This window comes from Ixodes scapularis, unplaced genomic scaffold (genome assembly GCF_016920785.2).
Source record: "Ixodes scapularis isolate PalLabHiFi unplaced genomic scaffold, ASM1692078v2 PGA_scaffold5__190_contigs__length_132052651, whole genome shotgun sequence".
Classification (NCBI taxonomy): Eukaryota; Metazoa; Arthropoda; class Arachnida; order Ixodida; family Ixodidae; genus Ixodes; species Ixodes scapularis.
In genome coordinates, this window is record NW_024609880.1 from 54,854,771 (window position 1) to 54,876,389 (window position 21,619).

At 46.0% G+C, this 21,619-nt stretch overlaps 1 protein-coding gene across 2 annotated transcripts in view; it reads right to left on the reverse strand.

The window, feature by feature from the left end:
* Positions 1–2,683: 2,683 nt before the first annotated feature.
* The window catches only part of LOC121832898 (activating signal cointegrator 1 complex subunit 2-like), a 37,088-nt gene continuing 18,152 nt past the window's right edge, over positions 2,684–21,619 (reverse strand). For both annotated transcript variants that reach the window (XM_042293852.1, XM_042293853.1), the window contains exons 14-19: positions 16,454–16,557; positions 14,799–14,897; positions 12,467–12,655; positions 11,447–11,537; positions 6,728–6,857; positions 2,684–2,997 (exon numbers count right to left, since the gene is read on the reverse strand). In XM_042293852.1, the coding sequence (XP_042149786.1) occupies positions 2,867–2,997; positions 6,728–6,857; positions 11,447–11,537; positions 12,467–12,655; positions 14,799–14,897; positions 16,454–16,557 (744 nt within the window). In that variant the 3' untranslated portion in view covers positions 2,684–2,866. The remainder of the gene's footprint in view (positions 2,998–6,727; positions 6,858–11,446; positions 11,538–12,466; positions 12,656–14,798; positions 14,898–16,453; positions 16,558–21,619) is intronic.

The window sequence follows — 21,619 nt, forward strand, 5'->3', positions numbered from 1 at the left end:
CTATTTCTTGCTGCCAGCACACCTCAAAACAAATGTCACGTTTCTTCGAATAGAGGTCACCACTCTTGCAAAGAACACCTGCACTACAATGCCCAAAACGTGCCTTATCTGTGCGCTTACCCAGCACTCTATTTTGTCTGCTCAATTTTCGTGGCAATATTGCACCAGAACAATTGCCGGTACTGCAACAATCTGTGTCAATGTCTAACTGGGACGGCATCTTCCTGGCACTAGTTGCAAAGGTAAAACAAACTCCAACTTCAAGTGCAGAAAAAAAAAAATGAAAGCCGTTTACAACTTTCTGTAACGCCTAATTAGAGCGCAGCTCTTGAGGAGGAGGAGGGAAGGGTACTGGGGGGTGGGTCAAGTGACCTCGGGGGGCGGGGGTCACGTGACCTTGTGGGAGTCACGTGACCTTAGGGTGTCACGTGACGTCGGGGGGGTCACGTGACAATGCCGTCATCAATGACGATCACGATGCGGATACCAATGACGTCATCAGTGATGATGACGACGACGCTGATGCCGGTGACGTCGTCAGTGACGTCACTGATGACGTCATCAGTGATGATGACGATGACAACGCGGGTGCCGGTGACATCATCAGTGACGTCACTGATGACGTCATCAGTGATGATGCCGATGACAATCCTGATGCCGGTGACGTCATCAGTGACGTCACTGATGACGTCATCAGTGGCGATGACGTCAACGGGGGGCACGTGAACTCGGGGGGGCATCCCCAGGTCACGTGACCCCGGGGGGTTACGTGACCTGGGTAACCATCGTGACCTTCGTGAGGGCAACCCTCGTGAGTGTAACTCTCGTGACCCTCGTGAGGGTAACTCTGATAACCCTTGTAACCCTCGTGAGGGTTACGAGGGTTAGTAACCTTCGCAGCCCTCGTGAGGGTAACCCTCATGAGATTAACCCTCGTAACCCTCACGAGGGTTAAGTCGGGAACGGGCGCCTAAGAGCTACGCTCTAAAATGTCCGAGGACACCCAAGCATTTCTTACGAGTTGTGAATGCGAAAGCATAAATGTCATTCTTCCGCTCGCTTAGCTCCTCTGCGGCGTAGTGGCGTGGACGGCCGAGTGCACGCTCGTGTGAAGTGGCCTCACCACGCTGAGCTTCGCTGTGCAGCCTCTCCGGAGTTTGCCCGAGCGGGCTGTGCGGCCAGGCCCGCACCGCCACACCTCTTACCGGAGGTCGAGCCGCTGCGTGCGCTGCGCCACCATGGAGAGGGCTTCTTTGGTGGCGTCCCTTGGAACTACGCCGCCCAACAGCCAATGGAAGCCTCGTTTCTGGATGACGCGTGCCAGCCAATGGAAGCCTATCCATCAGATTTGTGCTACAGACAACAGGCTTCGCTCCATTGGGACAGGGGAAGGTGTCGTTTGGCGCGGCTTCATAGCTCATAACGTCGGTTCGCTCCATAAAACAGTTAATGCTTTTGCATTGAAAAAAAAACATGCTCAAAGAGCTTACCTTTTTGATGCACTTCTTCTGAAGATAGCTGAAGTCTGTTCAAAAACCATAGTCTCAGGTAGCTTAAAAATGTAGGGCATAGCAAGTTCCGAACTATGACAGGTTCAACTGGCTCCAAAGTTTTTCGCTGGGAACTTTTCGTGGGTAATATCCTATTCCCCGCAAATATTTCTAAAGGGTGCTGTTTTTTTTTACCAATGCTTCATTACACTATTTCTATTTACAGAACACTATAAGTCAGTATTGTGGTGCAAGCAGGACTTGCTTGGGCCACAATAAAAAGGGTGAAATTGGTTTATGACTTTTGTTGAACCATTCTTTCAAAGCAAGATCTATTCAAATAGCTTTTTCAATGGCAACTCTAGCAACCAAGGCTTGAAGATTTTTTCTGAGGAACATGCAAAGAAGGCACGGACGTGACCAGTGTTGATAATGTTGGTGCTGATTTGGGTTAAAAATAGCAGACTTCAGGACTGCATTATTTTGTGCCTCAAGCAAGCACACTATACAGTGGCTCTAGACAACTCATATTTTCACAGCGAAAAGTCGGTCACAGAAATGGTTGTGGAAAAAAATAGCTTTATGATAATCCAAACAATGTACATGGTTGCACATATTCGGAAAATAATTAGCATACTCTCTCGTATGTACAACATATTTGCGAGATTTAAATATGAAAGACAATTCATTTGCAAAGAAAAAAAGAATAATTACAGTATGAGCGATAAAATAAGCCTCGTGAAACATTCTCGCTACCTCGTTATAATATCTGCAGTTCTTTTTTTCCTTAGTGCAGGACGCCGAACAACTTCAATCTTGAGTTTGTACCACCAAAACCATTCCGAGTTATCTTCCTCTCTGTCAAGACAGATAAATTAATTACCTTATAAGCAGCATAATAAAACGTTAATGCGACCCACACCTGTCAATGAATATTGGATCAAAAGTAAAACAACCAAATAGAATTAATATAAATTTTTAAACAGATCTCCACATGTTCGCAAAATGCCACTACCATATCATCGTCGCAAAACATAAATTAAATGTCACCAAGCTCTTGGAAAACCCCCTGACCAAAATATTTCGCGCTCACGTCAACCACGAACCACCCTCGGTGTTGCAGACCACGAATGCGGTGCTTGTTGCAATCTTGAGCTCTACCAAACAAATGCAATCTTGAGCTCTACCAAACAAACGCAATCTTGAGTTCTACCAAACAAAAATACCAGCTCCTCCAAAAACACACCCTGTACAGCCCGCCCCACAAAAACACGGTAGAGCTCTAACGCCGTCCGTTTGGGGATCGTCGTTGCACCACACCCGACGGTTGTCGGGCCTATGGACCTACACGGGGAGAGGGTGAAGGAGTGCGGATGCTAAGAGTACATTCCTCTGCTGCGCTTGTGGTCTGCCTGGGCCCTCTGGTTATGTCCTGCAGATCCGTGCCTTTCCTTCAGCTGTCGGTCCCGCAACACGTCCCTTGACTGGCCTCGTCCGCGGGGGCCACCTTTACGACACAAACAATGTGGCCCACGGTTTATTGCTGTTCTCCGACCACTTGAAAACACTGTGTCTCGTGCCCTACCCCAAGGGCTCTTATGCATCCATTGACGCATTGAAGCAGCGCAGAAGCCCACAAACCATGTACAGAATAATGCACACTGGGAATGTTTGACCCACGGTTATACATCAATGGATGGCTCAGATCTGCTCAGATAGTGCCTAATCTGGACACCCATTTAGGGCTAGGGACATTTCCTTGACCGTCCCTACGATTAAGAAATTGTATGAGCTCGGGGAACCCCTGAGGGTACTCTGAAGAACCCAGACTTACCCACAGCACCACTCAAAACTTTCCAGAGCTCTCAAAATTCTTCAACTGTCCTTGCCCCTAAGTAAAACTACTTTTTCCCAGTTCAAGCACCATTTTAATGGATCTGAGTCATCGATTAATGCATAACTATGAGCCGAATGCTTTTAGCACGTGCATTATTACAAGGGTTCCGTGTTTCTGTTTAAATCCGAAGAACTCCGAAAAACACAAGGCTGTAATATTTTCGTCAATTCGGATATATCCGAAAAACTGAATTTCGGAATAACAATAAAAAAATAAAAAGCAATATTAAGTATTTTACGAATCAATCAATTAAAAGCACAGGGACAGTGGCCCTGAGGAGAGGCCACTTCAGTTTCCTTTGAAATATTGGACTATTCACAAAAGAGAGTTCATTGTTTATCTCATCAAGGTTCGTTCAAAGCAACAGTTCATTGTACTTTTGGATCACGACAAAAGCCACCGTTCAGGTTTCCAGCTCGAAGCCATACTACTACCGTAATACCCCGAGATACCCCCCATAAAACTGAAAGCAAATCGAGTGAAAAGAAGGAGTGGGCTAAATTTCGGTGTGCAGTAAAAGAAAGCTAAAAGAATGCTAGTTTTAGATTCCGTGACCTGCGAAACTTGTGATTGCAGCAAGGAGTGATGAACTAAAAATGACTGTAGTCTTCAGTCAACAATGTCTGCTAATCTCCCGCCGCAGCTAAGTAACACCATTTCCGCTGAGTTCACCTATGGCCAGGGTCCTGCAATTACTAGAAGTGGGCTCTCTTTTGGTGTTACTGAAAGAATAGCAAATCATGCCAAAAATAGGGATGAGTTAGAATCTTTTCGGGGGGGCATCTTTTGGAATATCACGATATTGGTGCTTTGAGGTAGAAGTACTAGTCGTATTTTTGTAACAGTGAGAACTATGATTTTCTGCTATGAACCTGTAGATTTTATATGAGGGGCAGAGCAGTTGGAGCTTCCTGCTTCCCAGCGACTACGTCCAGGTGTTTAGTTAATTTCAAAGTGTCGACATTATCTGAAACAACACTTCTTTGCGAGAGTTGTCGTGGGGCGGTTAGTGGTGTTGACGATGGTAAGGGACTTGCTAAATGCAGCTTCAAAGGTACCATTCAATACAGGTGAGTTCTTATGAATTTAGTGTATGTATGTGTCCAGGCATTATTTACTCTTCTTTTAAATACCAAAATATTGGAAACAGTAAAATTTATTTTGGAGCATTGGAAATATAAAAGTATAAACTCCAATAAACTTTAAATCTTCAGTGAAAAATGAACTCAGAAAACCCCCGTTTGAATTTAAAGAAAAATGAACTCCGAAAACATGGAATCCTAGTCATTACTTACAAGGTGTGTGTAGGTTTCTGTGCTGCTTTATTACATCGATGCCAATACCAGGAGTGGTTCTTTGGGTGTCATTCATGGCGGACAGGGGTCATCGAGATTGAAAAGTTTCAGAACCTTTGCCACAGGGCTTTCTGTTTCAATTATACAAGAACTGATATGCTTTGAAATATTTACGGGGATTCGGTTACAAGCTTTAATTGGAAAGAGTCTGCGGATTAGTTTTCTGTAAATCTTTGGACACAATCCGGCGGGCTCGGATTGGGGGGATGAGAAACTTTGCCTTTACTCTCTTCCAAACAAATTTACAGAGAAGTCAACCAGACTCCAGCCCACCAGGATAGACAGAATTTGACACTGTCAGGAACGGCGTTTTGCAATGAGACTTGACCCTTTAAGAGCCTTGGACGAGCTTAGCTTGTCGGCCGCTTTTTGGTTGAAAATGCCATGGACGAGCTCGGCTCGTCCAGTGGTTTTCCGGTAGCCCTTGATACCTCGGACGAACTAGGCTCGTCTGAGTAGCTAGCGGTGCTGCCCATAGATAGCAGCACTCATTTTGAATTGGCGCCTTTTTTCTTTTTGCCGCCGCTGATTTTGGCAAAATAAACTTTTAAAATTTTATCTGTTATACTAGAGGACTAAAACTTAAAAAAATATATATGGCCTTTTTAGGTTGCTTTCTAAAAAAAAAAAAAAAAAGTGGCACTTAAAGGGTTAAACATCTAACAGCCTTTCTGTTAAGAGAAACTGTTTTTTTTTTTTTTTTTTTTTTTTTTTACTATAGGCACAAGAAGTGAAGTAGAGCATGCTGCATAACCCCGCTGCTATGTTGCAGACATTTTTACTTGGTTGAATTGTCGAGCCTACCTCTAGTTTGAAGACTAGGAAGGCTTAACACAACAGGCCTGATCTGACATGAGACCGCAGCTGTCTGCTCTACAGTGGGTGCAAAGAGGCAGAATATAGTTTGTGATAACCTTTGTAAGGCAAGACAGACGTGCCAAATCATCACACGAAGATCAGATGTCAAGCACTCCTGCTACAGCCTTAAGGGATTTAAGGGGCAACTTCACGTAATCTTTGTTATTGAGAAAACAGTGTGATCGGCAGTGGATCGTGGCACACACACAGCGTTGTGAACATGCCAGAACAGTTGTCTGCTGTAAGTTCATCCTGACATAGTGCACGTCTGATCTGTCCCGATAACATCTTGCTTACAAACTTGGCTGCGTTTCTGAACGACACATGTGCGGGCCAGAGTAATGCAGATGTCGGGGGATGCAGCGTGTGCAGTAAGGCAGACAACACATCAACTGCGTTCTATCGCATGACTGTCCATAGCACGCGGCTGTGCCCTGGCATTGACAACATGTAGCCAATGTTGCCTGCAGCACCTAAAGCTTAATTTTGTTTTGTGATCATGCCTAAAGCGAGACTGCACCAAAAATATTGAACTTTTCCGAAAATAAATGAAGTAAGTCTGTTCATTAGCACTTCTCAATGTGAAATCACCCACTACCCCGAAGCTAGTTTTGTAACGCTGCCGCCGCCAGCATGAGTCACGAAAACTGCAGTCCTGCATGCATGTCAACCCCACTGCGATCTAAGCGAGCAGAGTGTGAGACAGTGCACTGCAGCCGGTCCCTTGCAGATTAAAGTTATGGCGGCCTCACTCATGCACAAGTGGGACGGCTAGTGAGACTGGCCCATTGCCCAAGGGACCTTCCATAGTTGGGACAGAGTAGAAGCCAAAGGCGAGGTTCAGGGGGTCCGGTACTGGTCCCCGTGCGTGTGACAGCGAGATCTCGGCGAAGAGCCCCCAAATCTGTTGGTTTGCTACAGTTCGCTTCACTCGAAGCGCGAGCAAAGCCAAAGCTACAAGCACGTTCCCCCAAAAGACGCTTGCACCGCACGAGCGTGTGTGATTGGCAGGGACGTCGGAAGCCTGGAGCTCGGGTTTGCAGCTTCCGTTACGCTCGCACCCGTAAAGAAACCGAGTACGGTCTCAATTAAAACGACGGGAAAGCGAATAACAGCAGGCAGCCCACCTTTAACATTTCGTTGCCTGGGAGGTCCCCCCCTCCTCTCCATCATTTCCCGATGCCTCTGCTCGCGTCGCTCGCGGATCTCCGCCGGGTTGGCCACAAACTGGTCCCTCGGAGGCTGCCACTGTTCTTCCTGCAATCCACAAGAGAAAGCCGTAAGCAACCTGAGGAAGGAACCTAGCAAATGACGAGGTAAAGACGACATACTCGCGCAAATGTGTTCTCTCTTCACTTCGACACTAAGCGTGGCATTTCGCGTGCCCAAAATTGAGCAGGACGAATTCTAGAATCGATGCCACCTACAGAGTTTCTTGCATGAAAGTGGACATCATTCGTAGTGGACGTCAAAAATACCCGAGAAGACGCGATACAAGATTGGTACTGGGCATTTCTGTACAATTGCCGCTTGAAACTATTCACAAGCCCAAAAAACTGGAGTTTGAGCACGTTTTCGTATCTACGCACTCACTTCCCAGCACAGTAAAACATTGATGATATCACCGAGGTTGATCAATGTTCGGGATGATACAAATTTTTTAAAACCCCGGCCGAAAAGCTTTTTTTTCAATGTGTCACATTTTGGGATAGTGCCGCCCCCTTAGGACACAGTGAACGATATGAACTAGAGCGCCAACCTTGAGAAGGTAAAGTCCTTTGATTAAGCGTAACACTCGTTTAAGGGGGGACACAACCCAGAAAAAAAAGAATGCAAAAAAAATCCATTTTGAAAAATGCCACATTTACATCCACCAACATCTAGAGAGTATTCATGAAAAGTTTCATTTGTTTACACAGTATACTTATTTTTTTTTTTTTATTATTTTCGGACCCTCGATACTAAGGAAAAGGTAGAGAGGTTCAAGCACTTTGAACACGTTTTTCTCAGTTCAGCTTTTTGGCAGCGAATCCCACCTTAGTAAAAATACTGTTTCAGTATGAAACTATTGAGATTCAATATTTGCGGCTTATATGCCAAAATGTTTGTGGAGCCGGTTACCATGAACTTAGATTTTGCATTCTCATGTTCCTTTATTATGAAATATTGTAATTTGCAAAACTTAATAAATGTGGAAACAAAATTCATAATTTTTTACCTGAAAAATGCATAGTTTCTTAATCTTTTCTTTTTTTGTCATAGTAACCGGCAACAGGTATTCTATTCTGCATTCCACCAGAGAAATATGGGGTTACGGTGTCAACACCATTTCTCAACTATTCCTTCATTCAGCAGATTTCACGTTCCGGGGGTCTAGTACCTCATAAAATTGGTTCACAGGGCTGAAACTTTGCATGCCCTCCTTCTATAAGCTACAAACACCACCTGCAAATATCGCACAGATTGAGTGAGCGGATTAAAAGCTGACATTCCCAGGTAGTGTCCCCCCTTAAAAAAACCTGTGAAAGCTACACTAATGCGGTTTGTGCAGGAGAGTTATACGGCCAAAGGTGCATACCCCCTTTTCTCGCATAATGAACACACCCCTACATTGGGCCTCAGTATTTTGACTTTTTTTTTTCTTTTCTCGCATAATGAACACACCTTCAAATTTCGGCTCCGCAAGTGTTGAGTTGTGTCCAACTCAGCTAGCCACTAAGCCTACCCAGCCAATTTTATTTTGCCGCCAAGAGGCCACGCCAAGTCAAGTCAAGCATAGCAATACATGCTCTCGTCATGACTGCAAGTGCGTAGTCGCGGAAGTGATCAACAGTGAAACCGAGCAGTGTGCACACCTAACAACGCTGGAGTCATGGAATTGCCAAGCCCCGGACGTGCTTCGTTCATCAGATGCATTGATGTCCACAAACACGCCGTCGTCTGTGGTCCGTGCAGCAGGAGCAAGGCCACCAGTGCGACAACACGCCCGCGCGGTCTTTTAGTCTCTTAACATAGCCCAGCCTTGTGCCTGTCGCACTAGTGGTAATTTTAGCACATTGCTGCGCTTCCCACGTGCTCAAAGTCTTTCTAAAAATGACCGATTTAGTGGTTTTCGATGATGCCCAGTAAGTTTCTAATTGAAACCACATGTCCATCTTCACTAATTAAAAAGTTAATTAACAAATATAAGTGAATTATTCGACTCATTGTGACGATTAGCCCTCTATATATGTCCCCCTGGCCATATGACCACCTGCACAAACCGTAGTAGTGTAGCTTTCATAACTTTTTTTAAAACAAATCTGTTAAGCTTAAAAAGAAACACCCCGTACAGAGGGACATTGAGGTAAACATTGCAGGCGACTCTAAATTCGTCTTGGCGCACATACATAAATGGAATAACCATGGCCGTGCCCCAAATTCGACACAATCCCACTCTGGAGTGCACTTTGGCATTTCAAAATGCAGAAAGCTAGGTGCATCAGAAGTGTAGAAAAGTGGGCCACTCGGTATCGCATCAATAAAAAAATAGAGCGCACAAAATATAGATAAAAAGAAGAGGACACGTGCAAAGAATGAGCACTTGCTTGAACCCCCAAAACTGATCCAGCATTGCTCTACCGTCGTCACGCGATACGACCCACTGGAGCGTGTGACTTGGAGTCGCTTCAGCGAGATTTGGAACACAGCACATGGCAGTGCGAAGTGGCCACAGTCGTGGCAGTGGCCAACCAACACAACCAGCACCTTACTACACAGCCTAGATTTCAGAGAAGCGACAACTGAAGCCACTGAGGGCGTTCGCAATCAAATGACGAACACCTGCCAAGCCTCCTGCACAAACCAGTTGCTTGTGTGCATGCCCTAGTTGAGGAGAAAAGCAGAAAGAGAGGCCAAGCAAAGGGTGGAGATGCTCGAAAACGATCAAGGCTCTCTGCTCCTCCTCGTTTTCTCTCTCTTGTTGGCGCGGCGTGGCAGCGAGAGGTCGAAAGGGTACGCAGGGTTCCTGCCAAGTTGACACCAAAAGCAAAAAGTTGAAAATGCGCAGAGGCTACCCAACGCAGCAAACCGAATCAGTTCCAATCGAGGACTGCCGATGATGTCTCCCAGGCGTAAGGCGCTTTCATTCAAGCAGAAGCTAGAAGTTTTGAGGAAGGTTGACCAAGACCCGAAAAGGAAACGTGTTGATCAAGCGAAGTAGTTGGGCCCCGCATCGTCGACGCTTCAGATGAGCCTCTTGGAAGCCCTTCACATTGCTGCTGTGGAACCGCGCCACTCAAAGCACTATCGCGAGCTGCTTCCACAAGCGTGGATTTCTGAATCCCACGCTGGTTGCATCTCCAGTACTAGGAGTGGACGATTTGGACATAGAAAACTGGGAGCAACTTGGCATTGAAGGATCTGCACGCGACTTCATCGCGGCAGACAGTGATTTTACGACTTACAGTCGAGGAAGCCGTTGACGACGTGACAGCGTCGCAACTGGGAAGCTTCAATAGTGATGATGACGGCGGCAATGAAGGAAACGGCAAGCAACTGCCCACAACGACCAAAATACTGCGCGCTCTCGATGTTCTGCGGCCCATCGCGAGCTCGACCAACGTCGGCGACAACACATGCACACGACTTTACGCATTTCAAAAGTGTCCACCACACAGGGTTACCTCGTGGAAAATAAGACCCCTGAGAAAAACATAACGTCATTTTTCCCCTGAGCAGGGAGCAAATAAACAGCAAGTGTGCATTCCTTTTACTTTGGTGTATTGACTACATTCATTGTTCGATCACCGAGAGATTAGTATCATCGAGATTCTACCGTAAATGAGATGTGGTATTAATTCTGGTTTGTCCAACAAAAAACTTGGTTCTGCCAGCTGGTACAGGCCCACTTCCAGACTGCCTGCTTTATGCTAATGTTTGCTACTCTTTGCATGAAATTTTTGGGTCAGGTCCAGAATTGATTTTCTTTCCAAGAAAGCTGACAAGTTGGAGATAGCGTATTTACTCGCATAATGAACGCAACCCCCGCAACGGATATTAATATTTAAACTTTTTGTTTCCCTAGCGTAATGAACGGACCTCCGATTTCCGGCTCCCAGAGTTTCGAATTGCATCCAATTTAGCTAGCCACTACGCCAATTTTCTTTTGCCGCCAAGCAGTCAGGCCAAATCAAGCCAAGCCAAGCAGCTCTCGAAATGACTGCAAGCAGCCGCAAGTGCGTAGTTGCGAAAGTGATCAACAGTGAAACCAAGCGGCGCGCACGCCTATCGAAGCTGGGGTCAAGGAATTGCCCAGCCCCGGACGTGCTTCGTCCATCAGATGCATTGATGTCAACAAACACGCCGTCATCTTTGGTCCGCTTTCGGACGGTGAAATCGTGAAAGTGGTGCTCCGTGCTCAGTGAGCTTCGTAGGGCGCTTTTCCTTCGGCAAAAGGCACGCCAAAGCACACTAAAAAGGTTCTCAATTTATAAAGTATGATTACTGTGGTGCGCCCCCGACCAGCCGAGGGTGCGTCTCCATCAGTGGAGATGTGCCATGGTACCTTGCCGTGTCATACTGGCACCTAATATAACATTTGCACGAAGTGTGTAAATGCAAAAACTTTACCTTGCGTAATAACGCCCCCCCCCCCCCCCCCCCCACCCCTCCCCCGAAATATGTGTCAATTGTTTGGGAAAAGAAAGTGTGTTCATTATGTGAGTAAATACGGTATTCTAATGAAACTCGCCCCAAAAAACTGATGAAGGGAATGAGAGATCCTCTGATTTTAATTCATAAAATGGTGAGACCTTGTATTTTTTAACGGGAAGGCAAGGAAACATCTTTTTATAACTCTAACATACCTCCTCGAAGGCTCCTCCGCCATCGTCATAGCGGCTGTCTCCATTCCTCCGCCCCTGCTTTGGTTCCAGGACACGAGGTACGGTGAAGGGCCTGGGAAGGGTTCAGTTGAACAGAAGAAAACGTTTGAGAGATGTGGCACATGCAATTGCATTAAACACGAGACAAACCACGGACACGCCTAAATTTCTGAACAGCAGCTTGGGGCAATGCCCACATTCACCTAGTCACTGCGCTATACGGCAGATGTAGCAGCCACAGTAACTTTCCTTGCAATGGGACAGCTTGTTAGGACGGAGATGGTTCAAGTTGGCTCAGTTTCCACGACAACAGACTACACCGAGAAATGCAGGATGCACTCGGACGAGAGTTGGCAGTTGTCTGGTCCTCCTGGCCCTTCGTGATACTTCCAAAGGGAAACCTCTTGGATGGACAAGGCTTGCGCTAGGCATCACTCTTGAACTACTTTTCTGGACACGCTCCGTAATACACGCCTACATACACATCCCAAAACTATGACCCACCCATGAATCATAATACTCAAACCAATGGAGCAATAAAACTGGTAAAACAGCCGCCAGTCTGTTTCACTTCAAACGCGAGCGAAGCCGAAACTACACGGACAAGCTGGTTGCCCCGAACGGTGCTTGCATCGAGGGCTCCGAATGCCCGGAGCCCGCTCCGGTAGCTTCTGCTATAACAGAGTATATGTAGATGCAGTTGGTTATCCCGTCACCATAGTGATCCTTCAGGAACGAATTTCTGCCGCTGTGTACCTCTAGTATCATTACTTAGCCCCGTTAGAGCGACGGCTAAACCCATAATATATATGGTGTCTTGAAATTCACGTACGCCCATCAAAACTTTTTCCCCCAAAGGCTACGGGTGATCACGGCTCTTTCGCACGACGCTCGACTTGTGCCGACAGACGACAAACAGAGGTAGTACCGTAAAATAAGGGGGAACGCCCACCCCACTTTCAGTGACAACTGGGTTCGTAATTGCATGTCGAAGGAGCCTACCTTCGCATCGTCAATTCGTCCCCACGGGCCGGCTCCTCGAGACCGACGTCGTTGGAATCGTACGTGTCGTCATACTCGTCCTCGTACGTGTCTTCTGCAACGTCCTCGTGAATCATGCTGTACTTCTCGTAGACCTCCTTCAGCACTCTGTCGTGGCCTTTTTCGTCCAGGGACTTTGGCGTCTTGCTCCTGGAAAAAAACAAGCAACGCACTTTAAGGTCTGTCGTCTTCTTAGGCCCGCAATTTTGAGGGATGTTCGTTTAAGATTAGTAGATACCAAACAGCTGCTACCTGCCTAATGTCAGCATAAGTTTATCCGCTTCTTCTGCAGGGGCTGTGATGACATCAGAAGGCCGAGCTCTGATTGGCTCCGATTGAAGGACAGGGGGTATAACTCATTGCAAGCTGCCTTGAGGTCTACCCACCATCCTTCAATCAGAGCCAATCAGAGTTTGGCATTTTGACGTCACCGCCACGACTCAAAAGAAGCAGCCGAAGTGGCGCACTGCATACTTTAGGCCCAGATTCACAGGATACATTTTGGGGAAGGGATACTCAGTATTACTATTATGTGGCCATAGTGAAACACAGGTATTGATATTTTTATGTTACTACTGTCGAGACCAGTTATAACAATAAGTAAATGGGAATCGGAAATCGCTTCGCTATATCCGCTTCTTCGTTATACTTGGACTCATACAAATAACATTAAAAAAAAAAAAAAGAAGATAACACGGGTTGTCACGGGCCCATGTTTACTGAGCCTGCAGAAAGCGGCCAAGGCTTCCCTGCATGCGTTTGCTGCTAGATCGGAGCCGCTTCTTGCCAACTGCGAGAAGCCCACCGAAAAAAGATCCTGCTATGTACAGATTGTGTCGACAGTTGCGATGGCCCCACGGAGGACGCCGGCAGTGGATGGCATTTTTTACGTTTATGAGCACTCCGTCGTGGATGGCACACTTTTGATGCAAGGAGCTTGCCTTCCTCTTCCCCGTCGAGGTGCCAAGGGTGCCGGGACTCTACATCGTTGAGTGGCAATGATTCACCGAATCGGTGCTTGAGCGACGCCGACACGGATCACGAAGCAAATAAAGAAGCGCACACGGCACCGAGTTTGTGCTCAAGCTTGTCTGTCATCAGTATAAAAAGCCTAGATTTAAGAGATGGGGCAACTGCTCGATCAGGGTCACGTGGTTTGTCGACCGCGTTTGCAAAACGAGCTGCAGCATGCAAGGGGTCAAAACTCAAAAGCGTTCACCTCCTGCTAACGTGTCCACCTCTCCACCCAGTTTCCTCGCCACACTGGCCACGCTCCTTCTCTTAAATCTAAGCTCTCTCCGTCATCTCCGCCGGAACGTTGTTGCTAGTGCTCCGAATGCCCCTATTGACATGCCAAGACGGCTCCTTCGCGTGCGGTGCGGTAAAGCCACTTCCCAGATAAGGAGCAGGGAGCAGACGACGTTGCAGACACTGCCGCCGGCGGTCTTTCCAGCATCTTCTGCAGCCTGTTCCGAGTGGCTTCTTGGCCGCGGCAGCAAAGTGTGGCGGTCCGAGACTCAATGAACTTTCCGAATTTTTTTTTTTTTAAATTATCACAAAATTTTTTTTTTACTATATCCACAGGAGCCGCTCGATTTCCTTCGCTAGAAACAGACACAGATGCATTGAAAAAGTGCAAACGGGAACGGGAAATTGTGGTCACTTCGCTGTAGCCGCTATTTCATTATAACCAACTTCGCTATAACCGGTCTCAACGGTATATATACTTTGTTTTACCTTACAATAGATCACGGCGAACGCCACGAGCCATCGGAGCCAGTTTAATGCCGTGGGAGCATCACGTGACTTTCCGGAAGGGAGCAGTGACATATGGGGCGGAGAGTCACGTGATAAGCTCACAGCACTGGATTGAGAATAGGATGGCTCGTAGCATCTGTTGCAGTCTATCGTAAGGCGAAACGGAGCATAGAAGCGGCCCCCGGGCCTTTACTTTTGTGAAGTATCCATAGAAACACAAGTAACACACTTTAAGGCTCTTTTTTTTTTCTTTCTTGGCTCTGCAAGATCAAATGTTGATTTAAATCTGAAACCAAGCAACCAATATTTCCGCACCCAGATTTACGGAACACAATTTGGAAAGGGGAAGTTTGCTACGATTTCGAACCCGTGGGGTATTTGATGTATCAATATTTGTATAAATAGTAGGTAATAGCTGTCTCCTAGCTCTTGCTTTTACAAAGTATTTATGGTCGCTATTTACAGTCAGTCGGTCCTCCAGATGAACAAGATCTAACGCAAGACTGTAAACTCAAAAGGGTCGAAGGAACCATACTTCTTTCCAATGTGTATTCTGGACAAATCCACGTCGTCCCTCCGTAGGATGTCAAACTCATCATTGTCGTAGATGCTCCTTGCTTCAAGCGTGGCAAGCCTGGAAATGTTTTTAAAAATGGAGAAAGAGAGAAAAATGTTTTTAGGGCTTCGAGCATTGAGAAAGGTTTAAAAGGACGTTAACAGAGATCATGAAGATAATCACTGACTTTCTTATTTGGGAGAATGTTTCGATAACGACTGACACAGATATATTAGTACTTAGTCATGCCTGTTGAATGAAACCTCTGTGATACTTTTGATTTCTAACATCTACCTAGTAAGACTGCAGTTCATAAAATGTAATACAAAGTGAAACAAGGAGACTTCAGGCTCTTTAAATCGACCGGAAAATTCGGTTTCTTAACCTATCACGCTACGACTTTGTGCAGCGTTGCCCACAGACGGTGAATTTTGTTTTGTAAAATTTGCAAAGAGCGAACTTACTTGAGGAGAAAGTAAAGAAAGAAAAAGGCTTAGCTCCTATGGAAGCGCAGCGACGCCACCGGTCTTCAAAGAGCACGGCGCCGTTTCGCACGGGACACAAGAGATGGCGCAACGAACGCCGCCAACGAACGAGCATACGGCGCCGAGAGCCAGCGTCTTTAGCGGACAATCTTTTCGACTCAAAAGCGGCGCGCGTTCCGCAGGCGGCGACAGTCGCAGAGACAAAAACAGGCGCGGTAACAACAAGGAACTGTAGTTCCTTGTCTGCTAAATATGCCGGCTCTCGGCGTCGTGTGCTCGTTCGTTGGCGCCAGTTGGCGTCGCAACCGCTTGCGCCGTCTCTTGTCTCCTGTTCGAAACGGTGCCGTGTTGTTTGAAGACCGGTGGCGTCGCTGCGTTTCCATAGGAGCTAAGCCTTTTTCTTTCTTTCCTTTTTCCTCAGGTAAGTTCGCTCTTTGAAAATTTTACAAAAAAAATGCACCATCTGTGGGCAACGCTGCACAAAGTCGTAGCCCGATACATTAAGAAATCGAATTTTCCGGACGATTTAAAGAGCCTGGCGTCTCTTTGTTTCACTCTGTAGAACCTGATTCAATTAGGATTGTTCTCAAATCAGAAATGCAATACAGAAAAAAAAAAGAAAACAAATTAATGTAAAATTTTATAAGGGTGCCCAAACAAAATGAAGACATATAAATGGTAAAAAAGATGAGGTGGGCTATCTTTGGGGATGAGACAGCAAAGCTTTATAAAAATTAATAAACACAGGGATACCGGACACAGGAACTGGCACTGCAGATCGCTGACACAGCAAATTCATGTTTCATAATGCAATAAACACGCGAGAATTCGCTACGAACTCCTTCGTAACGGGAAAGGATACAGCAGATTGTGCACGCAGCAGATTCGTGTTTCATGGTGTGATAAGCACATGGAAACTGGCTACAAACTTGCATGCCACTGGAACCAATACCGTGGGCGCAAATCGCGGAAAAAAACGCAGGATTTTGCTACGAACTCGCATGTCACTGGAACTAGTAATTTTGCGCGTGCAGATTTAGACAAAAACACGAGAACCCTCCGCAAAACCACAATCTACTAGTGCTTCGCATAGAAAACAAAATAAAAAAAACATAAAAAACGCAGAGTAACATTTATCACTTGACTTACCGTGAGCTTGAAGGTTCTGGCTGACTGAGGCTTGGAGGGAGGTTGTTGTCTAGGAGTGCCATAACCACTTCCTCATAGTTGTCATTGTAGTACTCGAGGCATTGCTGCAGAGAGGAACACCCCTTTAAATACGTGAAAAAACAATGCCGAGCAAACTAAGTTCAATCCTAAACATACGATTTAATCAAATGTGGTCAGTGCTCTACACAAGCCTGGTTCATCCATGGTTGTACGCTCTCATTGCACTTCAACCAAGGTTGTCGGCGTGAGCTCATATCTTTGTAAAGATGTCCTACTGATCAAGGGCATGCACAATAACACCTTTCGTTTTCAGAGATTCTCACTCAAACTTAGTTTTTGTAGACTGGCAGATATTATAGTCGCCGACCAATTTTTTAAAGCCGATAATTCTAACTTGTTTGATATTTAGGCCCAAAATGAGGAACCGTGACCTACCCGATACAAATACCGTATTTACTCGAGTAATAGTCGCACTATTCACGAACAAGGCCCTTGCATCTACTTTCCCGCAGAACACGTATACAGCCAATCATCGCGTTGCGCATAAATAACGTAGCGAATAATCAAATGAGAACACAATTCTCCATACAAATGCATTCTTTACAGATGGTATCTTCGCGCGAAGACGTTATCTCTATCCTGTAAACCAAAATTGGCTTGGTTTGGGAGTGCCACTTGAGTACTGCTAAGGCCTAACGCTAGGTGACGCTATGTTATGGCTTTTTTTTTTTAATCCCTAGCTGCTAATCATTATTATCACTGTAACCATTTTGCTTTGTTCATTCACCATTCTGCAGCTGTGGACTTGCGGCTCTCATCTAGTCTCAGTGAATCATATTTTTCAACTATGCTGGCTCGGATGTCGAGGCCCTATCTGTTCTACAGGTGCCACAAGGTGCTACTAAAAAGCGCGGAAGGTACTCGCCCACAATGCTAGAGAAGGCAGTGATTCTCGAGCTAAGAAAGTGGACGAATGCAAGCGGAGGCATAACCTGAAGCAACACAATATTGACGGCTTTCTTAGGCCCGCTCAGACGTAATAAAGGCAATTCTTTTAATTAATCCGCTTATTTTTCGGACCGCTCTATTATTTGGATGTTTCTTCGGTCCCTGTGAAGTCCCAAAATTGGTAGGCGACTGCAATTACCCTTTGCAGTAAAGCGGGTTAAGAGGTATGGGCAAATTGCAAAAGAACACTTTCAGCAGAATCATGGGCCAGGTGGAGTAGAGCTCTGCCACGGGCCCAGGTCAGGCCGGGCCAGGTAGTACGCATTGTTCTCGGGCCCTGCCCCAGACGAGCGTTATCTCCCACTATCGAGGAACCTCCAGCCGTGTCGGGCCCGGGTTGGGCGAGACTCAGGGCCAACGGGCCCGGGCCAAGCCGTAAAAAGTAGGCCTATACAGTGCTCTAACGTATGCTACTAAGCTGCAGGTGGAACTATTCGCAACTCCAGCGCGCCGCTCGCCCTCCCGCGGACGAACGGAGAACCAGAGGAGCGGGGACGGCAGCGGCGACGGCGGCGACGGCGGCGCGGAAACAGTGGCAGGGACTGCCGGCCTTGATGCGTGAAGCCGTTTTAATGAAAAACGTGAGTGCGTTAAAAAAGGAATTCTTGTGCTGCGCCTTGCAACAGCCTTGCACAATGGACCGAAAGGAAATTATACCGAAAGGTATAATTTCATTAGGGACTTTTCGTGTATCGCATACGCTGCGGATTTCTGGTCTTGTGCATGGCCGCCAGCTCAATCAGTGCTCAACATGACGGAAAACGCTCCCGCTAATAATGAAGAACTCTATAGTACGGTCTACGTAAAGTCTATTTTTTGCCATAAGCAGGAGCAAACTCGTCGCGCAACGGTATGTCGAGCAATACAAATCGGGAAGGGGTTCGCGTTTTAAGGCCGTTACGAGGAACGTGACCTTTTATTCCAAGCACTTTAAAAAGATAGAATACCCGTACTTGCTTTCAGGTAATTACAAAGCAAATAAAGAAATGCTCGAAGCATTTTAAGCGCGTCTGTGTTAGCCAGCCGCTTGTGACGAGAGCTTACAACGCGCAGTTTTGGCCAGAGGGATCGCAATGTTGCAAATAACACGGTACAACAAATGTACGGTATACAAAATTTTTTTTTGATAGAGCAATAAACAAAATTCTTAAACACGCCGATTATGTTAACAGGAAGTTTTTTACATAGCGTACGACACCCCTAAACTTCAGTTGGACGTACAGCGCACTGGCGTTCAACGGGAGCTACCAACTTTCAAGAGCAGCTTGATAGCCGAGTTGTGCAACTTATTAAAATAGCTTAAGTAAGTGTAAATGACTGTAAAGAAGAAAAAAAAGAAAGTAATCGGGGTTTTCTTGGCCCTACTGCAAAACCTCGGTGTTTTTTGTTATGTTTTTCGGTACTCTTTGATGCATACTTTAGCTGTTTCATACCTTATATTGCGCCGTCATCAAGCCTCTCGTAAAAGTTGGGGCCGTCAGTTTGATGTCAGTGGGCTGCACGGCGAACTGAAGTTTTGGAGTGTCGTATATGTGACAAGAAATGTAAGGACTAAAACTTTTTTTTTTTTTTTTATAGTGATAAGCACGGCAACACCTCTGGCGCGCACTGAAAATTGTGCTTCAAAGGCGCAGCGCGAGCTTGCGGTTGTAATGCTACACCGCACGGTAGCGTGCGGTAATAAAAATTTTATTAATAACCATAGAGCAGTTTGATTACGTGTTGCAATACGCTAAAACCGAGACGGTGAGCAGCGATTTGAGAGGCTGTGACGCTAAGACACCAATACTGTGTATTGCTGATCTTCCGAAGCTTGACGGTCACCGTTCGCGGCTCTCTTTTTAGAGCACTAATGGCCAGGCAAAGCGCAAACATATCTTCATCACTCTTAGAAATATTCTGCCACAAACAGTAACGTGGCCGGTGCCTAAAACGCGTTCGCTCACCACAAAGCTTCGCAATTTGAGGTTTCTGCAACTTTAAAATATCAGCATGCTCGTGTTCATAACGTGCATCGGCATCTCCGTCACCTGTTATATGATCCCTCCCTAACCGCCTCGCATTTGTAGATAAATAAATTATTTTTAGCGCGCTGAACAGCGTCAGCGAGCAGGCGCACGGGATATCCTGGAGAATCTATCCCCGTCTCTTCCGCCATCTTGGAACTACCGCCCCGCCACCTATAGGGCGTTGGAGTTGCGAATACTCTCTCACTATAGATGGTGACAGGTCAAGAATGAAATGGAAGCCCCTCCCACTTCTTTCCACATTCGCAGAGCGAACGGTGGAGAGGAGATTGCCTCCTTTTCGGCGATCGCTCTGCTAAAGTGGAAAGAGGTGGGAGGAGCTTCCACTTCATTCTTGAACTGTCACCGACTCTAGTTGCATGAAGTGCTTTGGAAGCTACGAATGGGAGAAAGAGGAAAGCCACCTTCGTATGAATTTTGAGCAACGTCCTAATCTCTGAAGGGGAGAAAAGCAGCACGGGGGTACACAACAGAGGGTCAGGTTAAGAGGGGAGTTCCTTTATTCCCTCTTCTCCTAACTACAGTTTAACCTCGATTTAACGAATCCCGATTTTACGAATTTCCCAATTTAACGAACAAATTCGGATTCCCCGTGCAGCCTATGCATGAAAAATGTCTTTTTCGATTTTACGAAGTTCCCGATTTAACGAAATAATTAGCGGGCCCCGGCAACTTCGCTAAATTGAGGTTCAACTGTACTAGCATTCTCGTCCCTGTTCCTAAGGTAGCATGGTGTGCAACATGTAGGTTAACAACAAGTAACAACTACGATCCATACGTTAGTATGACAGAGGTTAAAACCATGCTGGGACGGGAGCCCTTGAGCATTCGAAGGCAAAAATTAAGATTGAAGTTTTTCCATCGCATTTATTATAATAATACTGGTATTAATAAGAATGAGTATCTTTTGGGGCCAACGTATGTTTCAGCTAGGTGTGATAACTCTAGAAAATTTTTTAATATTCCTATAAAACAAACAGCTTCTGTCATTCTTTTTTTGTAAAGTCAATTAGAGAGTGGAACTTGCTGCCTGATGATGTGGTGAGCACCTTGGACAACAGTGTATTTTTTTCTCGGCTGTATATCTAATCTGTGCGGACAAGTGATCACTTTGTGTTTTTATGTATGTGTGTTATTTCCCGCCCCTCCTACAATAATGCCCTCGAGGCGATGTAGGTACTCTGTAAATAAAAATAAATAAATAAACTAGCGAGATAGAGTGTAGGAAGACTACTATACCCAAAATGTCCAGCCAATAGTAAAATTCACACCATTTGAATGCCAATGTTAAAGTTGAGTGGATGATTTTTTAAATTCGAATCTCTTAAAGGAGCTGTGCAACGATTTTAACGTTGAAAGAATTGGCATTTTCTGCTTTTGATATTGTTCACTGTGTCACAAATGGCAGAAAACACACCTCCTTTCATCGCAATGTTGCGATTCCGCCGCGTAATAGCGAGGCAAAACTTGGAATATTTCCCGACCTGCAGCCACGAGCGGCGGCCATGAGAAACAAGCGGCGTGACGTCACTTGGGTCGTTGTAAGAAAGATAGCAAGTTGTGCGAATACCTGCTCGATAAAAGGTAACTTTTTTATAAATCTTGTCGTTCCAACATATATATAAATGCGTCAACACCCTGGTATCATCCACAAAACTTTTATTATATGGAGTTTTAGTGGCGCCATCTATCCTAGGTCCACAAAACCGCGAACAGCCGCCAGAAGCCGGAGGGGGAGGGGGACAGCGCCGGACGGGCAAGGACGGGTGGTCACGCGGTCGGCAGCGGATGAGTTCTCGCTGCTCGCTGATGGTCTAAAGAGAGAACTTTTCCGGAACTCCGCGCCTACTCTAGTGACGTCACTGTGCACGTGACCCGGAAGACGATGCACGAGTTGAGAGGCGGCGAAAACCTGGATCTTTTTCATTTTTTTAAGTAAAAACTAGGGTATCCAGGCAAAATCTGTTTTCTGTAGTTCACTGCAGAAGTGTCAGGCATCAACTTCCACAATTATTTAAGCAAAGCCCTGAAATTGTTGCACAGCTCCTTTAAAGGCGCCTAAGTTAAACTACAGTCGGCTTGCGATAATTCAAACTCAGGTTTTTCGCAC